The sequence below is a fragment of the Ranitomeya variabilis genome, chromosome 3 (genome assembly GCF_051348905.1).
Source record: "Ranitomeya variabilis isolate aRanVar5 chromosome 3, aRanVar5.hap1, whole genome shotgun sequence".
In the NCBI taxonomy this organism is placed as follows: Eukaryota; Metazoa; Chordata; class Amphibia; order Anura; family Dendrobatidae; genus Ranitomeya; species Ranitomeya variabilis.
The window spans coordinates 725,637,575-725,654,067 of NC_135234.1; the positions used below are offsets into that span (position 1 = coordinate 725,637,575).

The 16,493-nt window shown below is 39.7% G+C and overlaps 1 protein-coding gene across 1 annotated transcript in view; it reads left to right on the forward strand.

Moving 5' to 3' along the window:
- The window catches only part of FGF9 (fibroblast growth factor 9), a 54,844-nt gene that overhangs the window by 34,227 nt on the left and 4,124 nt on the right, over positions 1-16,493 (forward strand). The window contains exon 2 of the mRNA XM_077298383.1: positions 8,210-8,313. Coding sequence (XP_077154498.1) covers positions 8,210-8,313 — 104 coding nt within the window. The remainder of the gene's footprint in view (positions 1-8,209; positions 8,314-16,493) is intronic.

Below are 16,493 nucleotides of genomic sequence, written 5' to 3' on the forward strand. Positions count from 1 at the left end.
TTAAAATTGATGACCTATCCACTGGAGATCTGACACCAGACACCTCCACCCATCAGCTGCTATTGGCTCCATGGCTGGATGTAAAAAATTGAATGGAGCCGAACATCATGGCTCCATTTAGAGTGTAGTAGCCACTGCCAAGGACAGCAGATCAGTTCCTGCTCTTGTAGCTGATCTGCAGTTCTCAGAGCTGACCATGGCAGATTGGCTGAGGTTCGACATTTGGCACTTGCACCCATCTGATATTGGTGACCTATTCCTATGATGGCTCATCAATATCCTACACCTTTAAACAAAACCATCACTTGATTCTATAGATGATGACGTTGATCAACTTGCTGTATTTCAACGTCTGATGAGTTCACATCACTGACCGAGTACATAGGAGCCCGGTTTTCGGAAGCGTGACCTATCCTTTATTCTGAAAGGCAGCCTATTGGCAATCTTACTACAATGTGCAAACATAAATGGACATAGTTACATAGTTATGTAGGTTGAAAAAAAACCTTGGTCCATCAAGTTCAACCTTCCTCCACCAAATGTACATTTTGTCACTAATTTAACAATAACCCACAATGTTCTGTATCAAGGAAATCATCCAGCCGTGAATAAAAGCTGTTATAGTGTCGGCCATTACTACCTCTTGTGGTCGGCATTCCACAGTCTGACTGCTCTAACTGTAAAGAACCCTTTCCTGTTTAGCTGTTGGAATCGCCTTTCTTCCACCCGTAATGACTGCCCCCTGGTCCTTAGTACGATCTTTGGACGGAATAAGTCATGTGCCAGTGTTTTGTACTGACCATACATATTGTGCCTCTGAGTTGACTTTTTTTTAAACTAAACAAGCCGAACTTTTCCAACCTCTCCTCATATGAGCGGCCTCCATCCCTTGTAATAATCTAGTTGCAGTCTTTGAACTGATTCTAACTTCTGAATATCCTTTTTAAAATGTTCAGCCCAAAACTGGATCCCATATTCTAGATGTGGCCTCACCAGCGATTTATAAAGGGGTAATAATACGTTGGGATCGCCGGATTTTATCTCTGATTTCATACATCCTAAAATCTTGTTTGCTTTTGTGGCTCCTACTTGACATTGAGTACTGCTGCTCAGCTTACTTGTAACCAGAATACCCAAGTTCTTCTCTTGATCTGTAGTCCTGATTATACTCTCATATAATGTATATGCAGCAGTAGGATTACTCCGTCCTGGCTGCATTACTTTACATTTATCTACATTAAATCTCATTTGCCAAGTGTTTGCCCATTCAGATATCTTATTGAGATCGTTTTGCAATATTGTAATGTCAAGGTCAGATTTTAATATCCTACAAAGTTTGGTGTCATCAGCAAAGACTGACACTTTACTCTCAATCCCATCCACAAGGTCATTAATAAAGAGGCTAAAATGAATCGGTCCTAGTACAGATCCCTGCGGTCCCCACTGCTCCCAGTACAGATCCCTGCGGTCCCCACTGCTGACTCTATCCCATTTAGAGAATGTACCATATATGACAACTGTTTCCTGTCATTTAGCCAATTCCTTACCCATATGCATATAGTTTCCCATAGGTCCTTGCTTCTGTAGCTTCACTATAAGGCTGTTATGTGGAACTGTAACTGGCAAAATCCAGATAAATCACATCAGCCTCATTACCTTCATCCAGATTTGCACTCACCTCCTCATAGAAACCAAACATGTTAGTTAGACACAACTTATTCTTCATGAATCCATGCTGGTTGTCAGTTATTATATTATTATCTACAACATATTTCTGCAGGTCATCTCTTACAATGCCTTCAGAAATTTTGCATACTACTGATCTCGGGCTTACCAGACAGTAGTTGCCTGGATCCACCTTCTTACCTTTCTTTAAATATCGGTACCACGTGAGCCTTCCTCCAATCCTGTGGCACCACCCCTGTTACAACAGAGTCTAAGAATATGAGATACAGTGGTCTGTCAATTATTGAGCTTAACTCCCTCAGTATCCGTGGATGAATGCCATCTGGGCTGGGGGATTTGTCAATGTTTAAATTGCTCAGATGTAGATGCAGAGATCTTTCTTATAATCTTTTTACTCTCAGACTCGCTATGTTGACAAGAAGGCATCTTCTACATCTAGAGGTAAAAAGGTTTAATAATCATCATCATCCTCACCACAGACGGTGACTCTTTACTGTACGAGCAGTGAGACTATGGATTCTTTACTGTTACAGCAGTGAAGTTATGGAACTCCCTACCATGACATGTTGTATTGATTGATTCACTAAACAAGTTCAAAGAAGGCCTGGATGCCTTTCTTGAAAAATTTAATCTTCATATAATTTAGTAGATTTCTACTTAAGTTGTTATCCTCCATGCTCGGGTGCTAACCGAGTGTCTTTGGTGTGCTCTAATACTATGTCCGAGTCCCCGTGGCTGCATGTCTTGCGGCACTGAAGTATTAAAAAATATTCCTCGACCTTTAGTAAAAATATGTTGTAACTTTTATGATAACGTTCCAGTAGTGAACCCTCTAATAATAGTCATGAATATTCTACTTCCTGCATTGTGAACCTTCTTCTACCTGAAATATTAATCAGCAGCTTTAAATTGTCAGCAGATAATGCCACCATGCAGTTCCCGGGAGGATTTTATGTTTCGGTAGATTTTGCCGGTCCTGTATATATTCTAATTCACCGGCTAGGAGTAAATTTATTTCGGGGGTTGGCTATGTGGATTGACAGGGGATGGCTGCTCCAAGGTGCTCAACTCGTGAAAGTGCGGAAAGCCTTGACACACTATCCAATCAGTGCTGATAAAATGGATTTGAAGGCAGTGTGCACGGAGCTGGAATCGCAGAGCGCGCCGTTCAGATGCATCTCTGTTAAAATGTGCAAAGCACATGAATCATTTATGAGACAACAGGAATGAAAGGTGAAATGTTGACAATAAAAGACTCTGAAGTGTGGTGTAGATAGATTTTAAAATTGCTCTCGGCAAATAGGGTCAAGTTATGTCAACACATTTGCCTCACTTTGCACGCCTAACCTGCTCTGGTTGCACAATCGGACAATTTGGCTTTATGAATTCCACTGTAAGGGTAGGTGCACACGACCATTTTCACTCCGTCTGACAAAAACTGTCTCATTATTCTGATCAGACTGATGAGAGTTTGCTCAGAGTGCCATCAGGTTTTTCTCGGAGGTGGAGAGAGAAAAAACAATTTCTTCACCTTTTCATACTGTCAGCCCGTGAAAATCAGACCGCGCTCTGATGTCCTCCAAGTGTGGTTCGATGCTCTTCACGGACCCATTGACTTGCATTGCGAATTTCGACCTGATATGGCTACGTTTTTTTTTTTTTAATATCATGGGTACAAGTAATATCCGTGAAAACCACAGATATCACTCGTCCGATATAATCGGTCATGTGTATGAGCCCTAATTGGAATTTTTAAAACATTGTCCCATCGGTCCATGTATTGATAATGCTTTTAGGAGAGTTTATTTATAAAGATTTGTGTATTAGTTTTTAATTTTAGTTTTTGTAAGATTTTCAGATATGGAGCTGGTGATAAAGCTCTCAATCCGATAAAGGGAACCTGTCACCCCCAAAATCGAAGGTGAGCTAAGCCCACCAGCATCAGGGGCTTATCTACAGCATTCTGGACTGCTGTAGATAAGCCCCCGATGTATCCGGAAAGATGAGAAAAAAAAGTTAGATTATACTCACCCAGGGGCGGTCCCGCTGTGGTCCAGTCCGAGGCCTCCCATCTTCTTACGATGACGTCCTCTAATTGTAGTCACACTGTGGCTCCGGCGCAGGCGTACTTTGTCTGCCCTGTTGAGGGCAGAGCAAAGTACTGCAGTGTGCAGGTGCCGGGAAAGGTCAGAGGCCCGGCGCCTGCGCACTGCCCCTGGGTGAGTATAATCTAACCTCTTTTTCTCATCTTTCAGGATACATCGGGGGCTTATCTACAGCATTACGGAATGCTATAGGTAAGCCCCTGATGCTGGTGGGCTTAGCTCACCTTCGATTTTGGGGGTGACAGGTTCCCTTCAACTAATGCCGATCAAGTAGATTGTTGCCGGTTACATGCCTCTTTACACAGACGTCATGACATATACTGATGAGAACAGAATGATGGCTACTATGATAGTTTTGTCCCCATACTGAAGCATGTTATTGGCAGCACATTCTCTGTGCTGCCGATCAATTATTGTTTATGCTGTCGAAACAAAAGAAAAAAAAAAATCTGATCTCCCAACAAACAAGCCTTTTACACATTCTTCAAATGATCGCCGACATTTTTACCCAGAATGAAACATGGGAATTATGAGCTCTCTTACAAATACTCATTCACCGATTCTCTGTCAGTGTAAACGCACTTTTAGAAACGGGTTTTACCCAGAGGTGTAGATGGAACTTGAGGATGTGAAAGTGGTAAATTGGCCTTGCAGATATGGTTAAAAGGGGTTTTTGAAGCCCTACAAATATATAGAAATATATTTCGACTTCTACAATACCCTTGGTGATGTCACGGATTTGGTCATGTTCTGTATCAGTGACCACTTCATCTACATTTTTCTAGAAACCATAACTGTGGTCACTGCTACTTTTCATGTGCAGCCCAATGAATGATTGAGCTGTGTCTATTCATCGATTAATCTTGTAGGACCGGATGGGATCATGGCAAGAGGTAAAGTCCAAATAGATGTGTGCTAGAAAGATGCCTTATCACCAGGTCAAAAGAGGCCAGTTTGTGGTCTTTTTTGTTAAATCCACTTTATTTTTGTTTGGGGTTTTTGTTTATTACTTATTGTTATAGTCTTTACAAGGGGGTGTGACTCACAGAAGTATGTTGCATAGCAACCTAAAGACACCCCACCTCCCCCCCAAAAATCCCACACCCTCTTGGAAAAGATCTTAAGAGATTACAGAAGTATATCGGCTCATGCCTTCATCCTGAAGAACGACGATGTCGCTCATTCTAAAGAGCAAAAGTCCGACATGCAGACCCCTCTTTTTTTTTTTTTCCTATAGTACTTTTAGTGTGACAGGTTGGAAAGTTATTTTATGCATATATGTTCCTGAGAATAAATTAGGTAAATCATTAATATGAGGATTTAGATAATGACTTACTGACTGGACTTATTTAAAAAAAAAATAAAAATAAAAATCACACAAAAAAAACCCAACACAGATGCAATTTTTGGATCTTGTGACTTAATGATTGCCTGTTGCTTTATACAGTCATATGAAAAAGTTTGGGCACCCCTATTAATCTTAAGCTTAATGTTTTATAAAAATTGTTTTTTTTGCAACAGCTATTTCAGTTTCATATATCTAATAACTGTTGGACACAGTAATGTTTCTGCCTTGAAATGAGGTCTATTGTACTAACAAAAAATGTGCAATCTGCATTCAAACAAAATTTGACAGGTGCATAAGTATGGGCACCCTTATCATTTTCTTGTTTTAAATACTCCTACCTACTTTTTACTGACTTACTAAAGCACTTTTTTTGGTTTTGAAACCTCATTGAGTTTTGAACTTCATAGCCAGGTGTATGCAATCATGAGAAAAGCTACTTAAAGTGGCCACTGGCAAGTTGTTCTCCTGTTTGAATCTCCTCTGAAGAGTGGCATCATGGGCTCCTCAAAACAACTGTCAAATGATCTGAAAACAAAGATTATTCAACATAGTTGTTCAGGGGAAGGATACAAAAAGCTGTCTCAGAGATTTAACCTGTCAATTTCCACTGTGAGGAACATAGTAAGGAAATGGAAGAACACAGGTATAGTTCTTGTTAAGGCCAGAAGTGGCAGGCCAAGAAAAACATCAGAAAGGCGGAGAAGAAGAATGGTGAGATCAGTCAAGGACAATCCTCAGACCACCTCCAGAGAGCTGCAGCATCAACTTGCTGCAGATGGTGTCACTGTGCATCGGTGTTGCAAAAAAAAACATTTTTATAAAACATTAAGCTTAAGATTATTAGGGGTGCCCAAACTTTTTCATATGACTGTACGTATGTTAAGCTGTCTACCAAAAGTCTCCAAATATCACCTTCTGATGTTTAATTTAAGGCCGGGGTCACACTTGCGAGTGCAATGCTGCCGACACTGCGGTGGCAGTTTCTCGCATTGCACCTTCACGTGATTGTATAGCTCGTAAATCCTTACATTTGGCCTTTACACTAAACTCATATGGTCATAGCAGAAATATATGAGAATTATATATATATATATATATATATATATATATATATATATATATATATATATATATATATATATATATATATATATATATATATATATATATATATACAAATATATATATATATATATATATATATATATATATATATACACCATGTGCGTGTGTATGTGTGTGTGTATATATGTATATATATATGTATATATATATATATATATATATATATATATATATATACACACACACATACACACGCACATGGTGTGTATATATATATATATATATATATATATATATATATATATATATATATATATATATATATATATATATATATATATATATATATATATATATATATATATATATATATACATACATATACACACACACAATTTTTTTTGGGGTCTGTCACGCTGGGACTTGTTGTTCCTCTGACTGTGGGGCGGGTCACGATGCCTTCCTTGGATTACAAAATCTCAGACATATTGTGTTTCCAGGACATAAAATGAATTCCGTTGTATTAATGTACTATGTGCTAATTCACCGGGATTAAAAATAGAAGCGTTTTTACTGCACAGTCACAACATGATGTAAAGAGGGATTTCAGGGCTGGGTGCAGTGTGCCGCTGGGTTTATTGCTGTGACACTCTCCTGCTATCTGCAATGCATCATTCTGATACTCTGTTAGGGGGGAAAAAAGATCTACTCATTTTAACCTTTTCTATAAAGCCTAGGACATGGACATTGGAACGCATAATACATGGAAAACTTTTTACCATTAGGTTATCTATGTATCTTGCAGTTTATTATTATTTTAGTACATGTCTTTGTGTAGTGTTGTGTTTTTTTTTTTTTTTTAGTTTTGTTGTCTTTCCCCTCCTGGTACTAAATCCTCATCATCACCTGTATGTTCCAGAGCTTAGATTTATAAGGCTGTGAGGAACATTTGCGTGTTGGAGATAGCCAGATACTATGGATGAGACTGGGAAGTGGCTGCTTTACACCACAAAGGCCGTCTGATAGCAGTTAGATGCCAGAGGAAGCAGTTTTATGGCCCAGATGATGGAGGCTGAACAGGCCAATGGACAAGTGAGATGGGGATAAGGTGGCAATGTGACGAATGGATGTTTGACGAGCAGGGGAACGTCATGGCAAAGCCGAGGAAAGGCTCCGCCATATTTGTCCTAAAGCTTTAGCTACGTAACACTGATTGTAAAACGTGACATTGAAAAATATGGAGGCATCACAACCCATCACAAGTACATTATCTTACACTTTATTGTGCTTGGCATCTGACAAACGCAGAATACTAGTGCAAACGTTGGGGAAATGCCAGAATTAATGTTACTGCTTGATCTAATTTAGCTTTTCTTGTCATTAAATGGGTATTACCATTTCCAAGATCCTATCCCAATATGTAGTAGGTGTAATAATAATATTAACAAATGGCTCCATTTAGAAATGTAGTATAGTTCTTCTGATTCACTGTCACTTACCTCATGTGCAGGGCATTGCAGTAGCTTAGGAGGTAAGCATGGTTATGACCACTCGCATAGTGACAGTTAGCTGTTAGTGGTCGTAGCCATGGATACCTAAGCTACTGCAATTCCCTGCCCATAGAGTAAGAGGCATAGTGAATCAGAAGAACTACACTGCGTTTCCAATTGACGGTATTTGCTAATATTACAGCTACTACAAATTGGGATAGGATCTTGGAGATTGGAATTACCTTTAAATATATTTTTAGGATATAGTGGATTTGCCCCTTTCCTCTCAACCTGTCTGAGAATTTTTTTAATCTAACATTAGAAAAACTGTCACTTTTTATTTTTTTTTTCCAAATAAACTGCAGACAGCCCGTGGGACAGGAGTGGCACTATTTCTGGAAGTCAGCACCACTTTTTTTTTTTACTTCTGCGTTAGCTATTATAAGTGTGACCATTAATTTATAATTATTTTTATATCTTGTCTTTTGCAATGTTTTTTTTTATTTTTTTTATAGGAATCCTGGAATTTATAAGTATAGCTGTGGGTCTCGTCAGCATTCGAGGTGTCGACAGCGGACTGTACCTAGGAATGAATGAGAAAGGGGAACTGTATGGGTCGGTAAGTTTTTCGAATTTTTCTACTGTTGCCGAAATTCGTTTGTCCACTTGTCTTAGACATTCCTATTTGTTATGAAATGCTTGCAGATCCGACTTTTTATACCATAATAATGTATTGTCCAATTTTTAATAGTAAAATTTAGTCCACATAGAGAAGAAGTATATGTACCAATGCTTAAAAACAAAAACGCCCACAATGGAACAATTTTGATGTATGATAAAATACAATTTAGTTTTTGCAGGTTTTTCGACAATGTTTTTTTTTTTTTTTTAAATCGTGACCTGTGAAAATTTTGGCCGGAGTCAAGGCAAGATGATGTCTAAATTTAAAGGAGGAGTGGGGAGGGAGTTGTCACCAGACTGCACTGTTGGATGAGTTAATGTGTGATAGATGTACAAAAGTCAGATGTGCTCAAAAACGAATTGAAATGCACAAGAATACACCGCATTGTAAGGAGACCACCATAAATCAAACCTGTCAGTCCCCCGCTGGTATTCCCCTGCATACAGATCTTCATTCATGTGCCTGATAATGTCCTAAGGGTGAGACAGCTTAAGGCCTGGTCAGAAAGGGAAGCAGAACTTGCATAATAAAGTAACCTGAGGGCTTTCAAAATAAAGTATGTGAGGACATCTCCAGACAGAACAACACAGAGCATTTAAGCAATACGCATCTGACATAACCTTTATGTCAGAGGACAAAGTGAGAGATCACACAGGCCTACAGAAAGATTTGCAAACATAGCACTCTCTTGCCGTCCCTTTATTCAACGGCCATGAATCCACAGTTTTCAAGTAAAGACGGCAATGGGCACCAAATAAAATAACAATAATGGGGGAGTTGGCTCTTACATGGGGTACATCGATGATGTACACAGTGAAATTGCATTCAGAGGGTCAAAGAAAATTGCAATGAAAAGTGGCCTTCAAGAGAAGAGGTCTTCTCAAAATGATGGCCGGTATGGAGGAACTGATAATTGTCACTGGAAATTTGGTCTGGATAAAGAGGAGGACTTATCAAATAGGGGTTGTTTTTCAAGAGGTTTCACTTTATTTCCTAAATGCAATTTAAGAATAGGATGAGCTGTCTGATATCTGAACCGAAGACATTCACAACATTTCAGATTTATTTGTAAATCAATGGTGGTCTTACTAGAGATATTCATGGCATATCCATCAGATAAGCCATTAATATATGATAGGTCTGCATTTCGATTAAGAGGCGAGACTATTTGCTTGCTTGCGTAGAATTCCTAAACCAAAAATTGGAGACAGTCGCCAAATTTCCACTCACTGATGGAGGGTTTGCTTTTAGATTAGGGGGCCCCCATTGTGGAGGTAAGCAGGAGCTTCAGCTATCAGACATTTATCGCATATCCTGCAGATATGTCACAAATGTCTCTTGTGAGACAACCCCTTAAATAGTTGTATTGCCTTTTTTATACTGAAGTCTGCCAATCGATCTGTTAATTATTGTATGATCAGCGTAGTTAGCCTTGAAACCCTTAGAACACGAGCTACTCTTTGTAGAAGTGCCCTGATCTGGTTTCTAGAGGTGGAACCCCTTTCTTAATAGTTGGGCATTGTTGTGATGAGTTAACTCCTTTACAATGAGTTCTATGTTGGAAAACAATATCTAGTTCTGGGTCAAGGCTTGTTTACTACTGTGGTGTTGAAGGGTTGTTCCACTATTTTTATAGTGATGACCTACCCTATGGCTAGGTCATCAATATCAGATCAGTGGAGGTCCGACAACCAGTACTCATGCTGATCAGTTGATTTTAGCTGCAACCAGTTGTGGAGCTGAACAGTGTAGCTTCGGCAACTGTGTAGCAACCACAGCCGGGTACTGCAAATCTGCCATTATTTTATTCGACAGAGCTGTGCTGTTCATTCGACCACTGCTGGTGCCGAGAAAAACTCATCAGTGGGAAAGCCATGTGTCACACCTCCCAACATACTTATATTGATTACCTATCCATCAATCTAAAAGTAGTGGAACAACCCTTTTTAAGTAGACTGAAAGTGACTTTGAATAATTAGATGGCGTAAGGCTTGTAGTAAATAAGCAGTCACCATAAAACCAGAAGGTAAAGTGAGAGTGCTCTGCCATTTACGGGAGCTATATATTACACAGAACAGAGTGGTTATAAAAAGTTTCTTGCTCTGGAGGACCTTGTCTGGCATTATGTAGAAAGCCCATCAATTTCAGTAGGCACTGTGTAATAATTACCGTAGTCCTCGGGTGGTATCTAGCAGTGGACACTTTCTGTTCATTTCTCGTTGTGAATTACAGTTGATCTCTTGGGGTCCCTCCTAATATTTTTAGCTTGTTACTTCTAATCCACGTTCACTATTAGCTATATCTGTGGGCATTGGGGAAGTCTAAGATAGAGTTACATCGTGTCTTATAAGTGATATTGAAGCATGTTTTCTCTTTTTGGTCAAACGGAACTTACAGACTTGTGCACACACATTCACTTTTCTGAGTGGGATGTGTGAACTTGTCCCAGAGAACAGTAGTTTTCACACATCTGTGTGAATACTCAACAAATCACTTTGATACTGCCATGCAAATTGTGTGAATGCTGAATTGTCAAACAATGAGCAATCCATAGGTGTTGGCTACTACAAAGAGCAGTTAACACATTTCTGAAGAAGGCAATGATGAGGAAATGATTGCATTGGCCAATTTCCTGCCACATTATTTTACATGTGTTCTCTTTGGTGTCAGGAGGTACATTTTTTGTATAGATTGGAATTTTAATGGTTAGCTGTAAGGAATGTTCTTCTTCAAAGCATCCCACTGGTTAACCTTGCTGTTTTCTTTCCTCAAAGTCTGAATCTTCTCCCATGTTCTGATGGGTTTCCAGATAATCATGATACTATCCATTCAAGTGCGTTACACTTCCGGCCACATCGATGTACTGTCTTACAGAACCCACTATAGCACAAACTGCTCTCTTTAGCCACTCTTGATTGTGAACCTTGCTTGTGTCTGGCCATTCTGATGTATGGCCATTGGCCAACGATAAGGATGGGCCATCTCGTCAAGATTGAACACACTTTTTTTTTTTTTTTTTTTTATTTTGTTGACTCAACAAGAGTCAACTACATTCTATCCTAATTGGGCATATTGGAAGGGGATGTCCTCATAAGGTAGGCTTTTGTAGGAAGTATAAGAATATTTTCATCCAAAACCTCAGAAGCATGGGATGCTTTAGGCTTGAACTTGATAAATTCAAGCATCTCTAAAGCTGACCATAAACAGTACGTAGCTGTTTGAACTGGCCTGTTCAGGCATCAGCTATTTATCCTGTAGACTGACTATTAGAAATAAGCAATTTTATTCAAGTGTAATTAAATTCTTCAATTAAAAAAGAAAACGACAAAAAAAACTTGTTCTTCAGAGTATGGATTTTTTTATTTTTTTGCAATTTGCCTTGCAAATCCAGCAAAACGGTGTCCATCTAGGCCAGCTTTGGAGATCATCCTTGGACATGACTGCACAGTGGCATCAGAGGCCTAGTCAAGCCCAAAGCCATGGCCAAAGAGAATGGGCCAAGGGAAAAAGAAGAGGTCCAGGGGACTGTGTGCTGCTAGAATGGAGGAATAGGTGAGTATTAAAGGTTTTTTTACATCACATGTTTATTATGCTCTGGGTCTGGAGAGATCCCAGAGCATAATAAGGAACATTCAATACTAGGAGAATAATTTTGCTGAAATCAAATTTCCCTATAAGATCATCTCAATTTGGCAAAATTTTAATTTTGGCAGGTTCGATTTTTCTTTTCCTCATACACAAACACACACCTGGCTTGGCTGAGAGACATGTATTTGGCCGAATAGACATTGGATGCCGTACGTATGGCGTCTGTGTTGTTTTTTTTTTTTGTTTTTTTTTTTATTCCTAACAATAGACTTGAACAGGCGAGTGTCATTCAATTTATGGAAGAAAATAGCTGCGATTTTACACGCAGATTCGGTCCCTGAAAAATATTGCTCGTCTGCACTGCCCCATCGAATAAAATGGGACCGAGTAGAATTAAAGAATTAATTTTTTATGTCAGACCAAAAATATGGAGGTGTGAACAAGCCCTAATAGTGAGTTTTTATTGTATAATAATCCATTACAGTTTCTAAAATATAGCAAAAGAAATAAAAATGTTAGAGCCATAAAGTTGGCAAAAACATACAGATCCAACAACAATGGGTATGAAAGGAGCGCTATGCTGGTAAATGATTTGACATTAGGGATCTGTCAATATCTCTAGTCTAGGAAGAGGCCTAGTAATTTCAAGCATCTCTTCAATGTTCCAAATTCTGAACAATGACTATATTGTGACATGGAAGACCACATTAAATGTTCCATTGTGTCAGTCAGCAAATATCTACGGGTCACAAAAATGCAAAAAAGTCTAGGAATACATTTTTCTTTTCCCACCCATGTGTTTATAACTGAGAACTGCCAACAACCACAGAATCCACAACACACATTGTTCAGATAAAGGGACCGCAAAATTTAATGTACTTAGTAATGCATGTAACCGAGTTTTACGCCTCCTAGTTCTGGTTTGTGGAGTGATTCTAGGTCAGTTTACTTCAGATAAATCTATTCACACACAAACTACAATGTCGCCTTTTTTATGATATCAGGAACATCATAAATGGTGCTACCTATGGCTGCCAGATTTTGGATACTATTTACCTAGTGTCCTCATCTGTATCGGACAGGGGTACCAAGGGCCCACCAGTAACATTGATTATGGGGGCTCACTCTTCAGCCATGTGCAAATATTATTCACCAGTGATGGAGGATACTGTGTGGATTGCCACTGGTCTATGTAATTTTGTTTCTGTGCCAAGCTCTGCTCATGTAGTGGGTCCACTCCTGCACAGGGACCCACCGGGAGATTTACCTGTTCCCCTATGGTCCAGTCCTCATCATATGTTGCTAAATCCCAAATAATTCTGGGAATCTGCAATGCCATGGCATGTCTACATTCATCAAATTTTTACGAGGAATGTCCATAGAAATCTGAAGGTTGATGGAGGACCCTCCCAGCCTAACCATTTCAATGTCATGATTGCTATACACCATAGCATTGAAGTGGATAAATTGCTATGATCAGAACTAGCTTCAATCATGGGTGTCTGGCGTGGAAAACAGCCAGCACCCACAGGATATAGAGTTTGCTCAGTGCATGAGCACGCGGCATATAAATTCTACAGATTTCTGCCATATATAGACGGTAGTTATCAGGAACAGTGGGCAAATGCCAAGAAGGGAGTGAGGCCACCTAGTAAAGGGTGCCCCCAGATCATGGTCCTCATGGGAGGGCACTTCTGCACAGGGTTCCACCAGGGGATTCACCTGTTCACCTATGGTCCAGTCCCCATCATGTGCTGATAAATCCAAAGTAATTTTGGGAATCTGCAATGCCATGGCATGCCTACAATCAGATTTCTACCAGGAACGCACATAGAAATCTGGGGTCTCGATGGTGATGATGGCAGGCCATCCCTTTCTAACCATTTAGATCCCATGGTTGCTGTTCACCAGAGCACCTAAGTGGATAAACTGCTATGATCAGAACTAGCTCCAGTCACGGGTGTCTTCTGTGGAAAACAGCATCTATTAGGTATGGAATTTACTGCTTATAAATTCTACAGATTTCTGCCATACATATGTAGCAGATGTCAAGAGAAGTGGGTAAATGCGAGGCATTGGGTGAAGCCACTCAGTTAAGATCACAGCCCCCATGGTGGTTGTGTGGTCTTCTTTCAATGGTCGTATGCCACTGATTTTTAGGACTTTGGTATTGCGTTTCCCCATACAATCAGGGGCATAGACGTAGAGGAATATAGGCTGAACATTATGGACAAATGTCTTTTTTCGGCCTTGCTAACTATGTTACTATGCTACTATGTAGAGGTGGGGGGTAATGGTAGCAGTAGAACGTAGGTCCTGCTACCCAAGGAGACCCAAAGGTCTCTTTACCACATAAGATGACAATGGTATAAATTAATCATGTTACAGATTTTGTATTGGAGCCCAGGACCTTCGGGTTACGTTTCCAAGGACAATTTCAACCATAACTGCAGATTATATAGTTATCTTACATAGTCTCCAACGTACCGTATCTATACATTCTGCCTGTGTGGGGAAGCCCTCGGAGTCGGCAAATTAACCAGTCTTGTAGAATAAAACCTTCAGTTGTTTATATAACAGAATTTTTTAGATTTCTTTTGTAGTTTTATAAAGTGGGGTAAGACAGGTGTGGGGGAGGGGATGAGCTCTTTGTTTGCCTTCCATGCACTGTACATGTCACTCCCAGTTAAGAGATTCCTCCGGTGATATTAAATAATGCATTTTACCATCCATGCAGATAAATAATTAAAACTCTGAAATAGCCCACTGATTAGTACATACTATAAAAGCCTTCGGAGCACCAATCATTAAAGATCCCATACAGCGTGTACTGCCTCTCGAAATGTAGATATGGCGTGTTCTCGATAAAACGATCATTTTAGCCATGATTAATTTATTATTGGGGGGGTGCGCTGCCTATAGGGAGTTCAGACAGAGCTTTTCATGAGAAAATTACAGCTTTTAACTGTGCAGATCATTTAAGGTGTCTCCAAGGCGAAACGGTTGAGAACCAAGTCTTCTTTTATTTTTGTGGGACATCCATAAGGATTGAGGTGCAACAAATACTCTCATTATAATTAATATAGAATTATTAGAATATTGTAGAAATTATTTGAATTACTTTCAGCCTGACCTTTGGAAATTTGTATGAGGAAGAAAAATGTAGAATAAAACCAAATTATACAGTATAATCCCCTCTAAAATATCTTGCCGAATAAGTAGTGGCCTATCGGGATTCCCAGACTGTTTAAAAGGAATTTTTGGTGCTGTCATACAAATGTATGGAGAGAGCGGAAACCTCTCCACTGACATGGGAGCACGGCAGGGCTCCAGCCTAGAAAAAAGAAATAAATATTACGACTGACACATATCTTATATTTATGTCATAATAAAACCGCTTTCATAATTCTTGGTGACCAATCACAACGCAGCTTTCATTTTCCGAAAGACCCATAACATAAGCAATGAAAACTGCACTGTGATTGGTTGCTATGGGCATCAAAGACCAGGTTTTTCTTTCACACAATTTAATAAATCTTCCTCATCGACAATAACTATGTCATGGGGTACTAATTCAGGATCCACATGTAACACTTTTTTTGTCTTTATTCAAATGAATTTTTTTAAAGTTTTGATAAGGGGAATAAGAGAAAAGTGAATATAAAGATTGTATTTGGCATTTTTAGAAGTACTATTCCTCATCAGACCAGGAAATGACTAATTGATTTGCAACACTCAGTCCATCGGCCTAATTAGTAATCTGTGACCACTGGATGGAAGCCTTGAAAACCACCTTTTGCATTGTGGCATCCACGTGTCTTGCGGCTCCTCTGATTAGCCAGCCTAGTGCACGTTACATGTGCGTCCAACCGCAGTGATGTCGTTAAGCCAGGCCAGATAATCAAAAGCAGAGAAATAGCTTAGGAAGTAGAAGGTAGTTCTAGGGGTTCCCATCTAGCATCGACAGATTATTGACCTAGCCATTGAACCAGGTCCTGCTGTTCCGCTTGTACCAACTCTACTACATTTATATGACACTATCCAATTTTGCTTCCCTCAAAAACAGAACAGTGCAAAACTGAGAACCATGATGGCTTCTGTGTGCATTCAGTTTTTTCTTACTCCAGTAAATTTCAATGACCTAGTTTGATCTGTGAAAACTGAGTTTTTCCTGAATCGAGCACACCAAGGCTGCTTTCATATTGCTTCTGAGCACCCATTCAGTGGCCCCGTCAGGGCTTACGTTTGAACCCCTGGAAAGACGTGCCTTAAACTTAGGCGCAAATGGGGCCATAGACAGTAATGGTGCCGGCAGAGCGAATATCAGCTCTGACGTACGTCATTTCCAGGAGAGTACGTCTACTGGACGTGGACACTCGGACATAGTAGACTGCTCACATTCGTTCGCATTACTCACATTGGCAGTACCATTGCTGTCTATATCCCCGTGGGCACATAAGTTCGGATCCCGTTTTGCTGGGGGTTTGGACTGAAGCTCTGACGAGACCAACGAACGTGACCCTAAACAC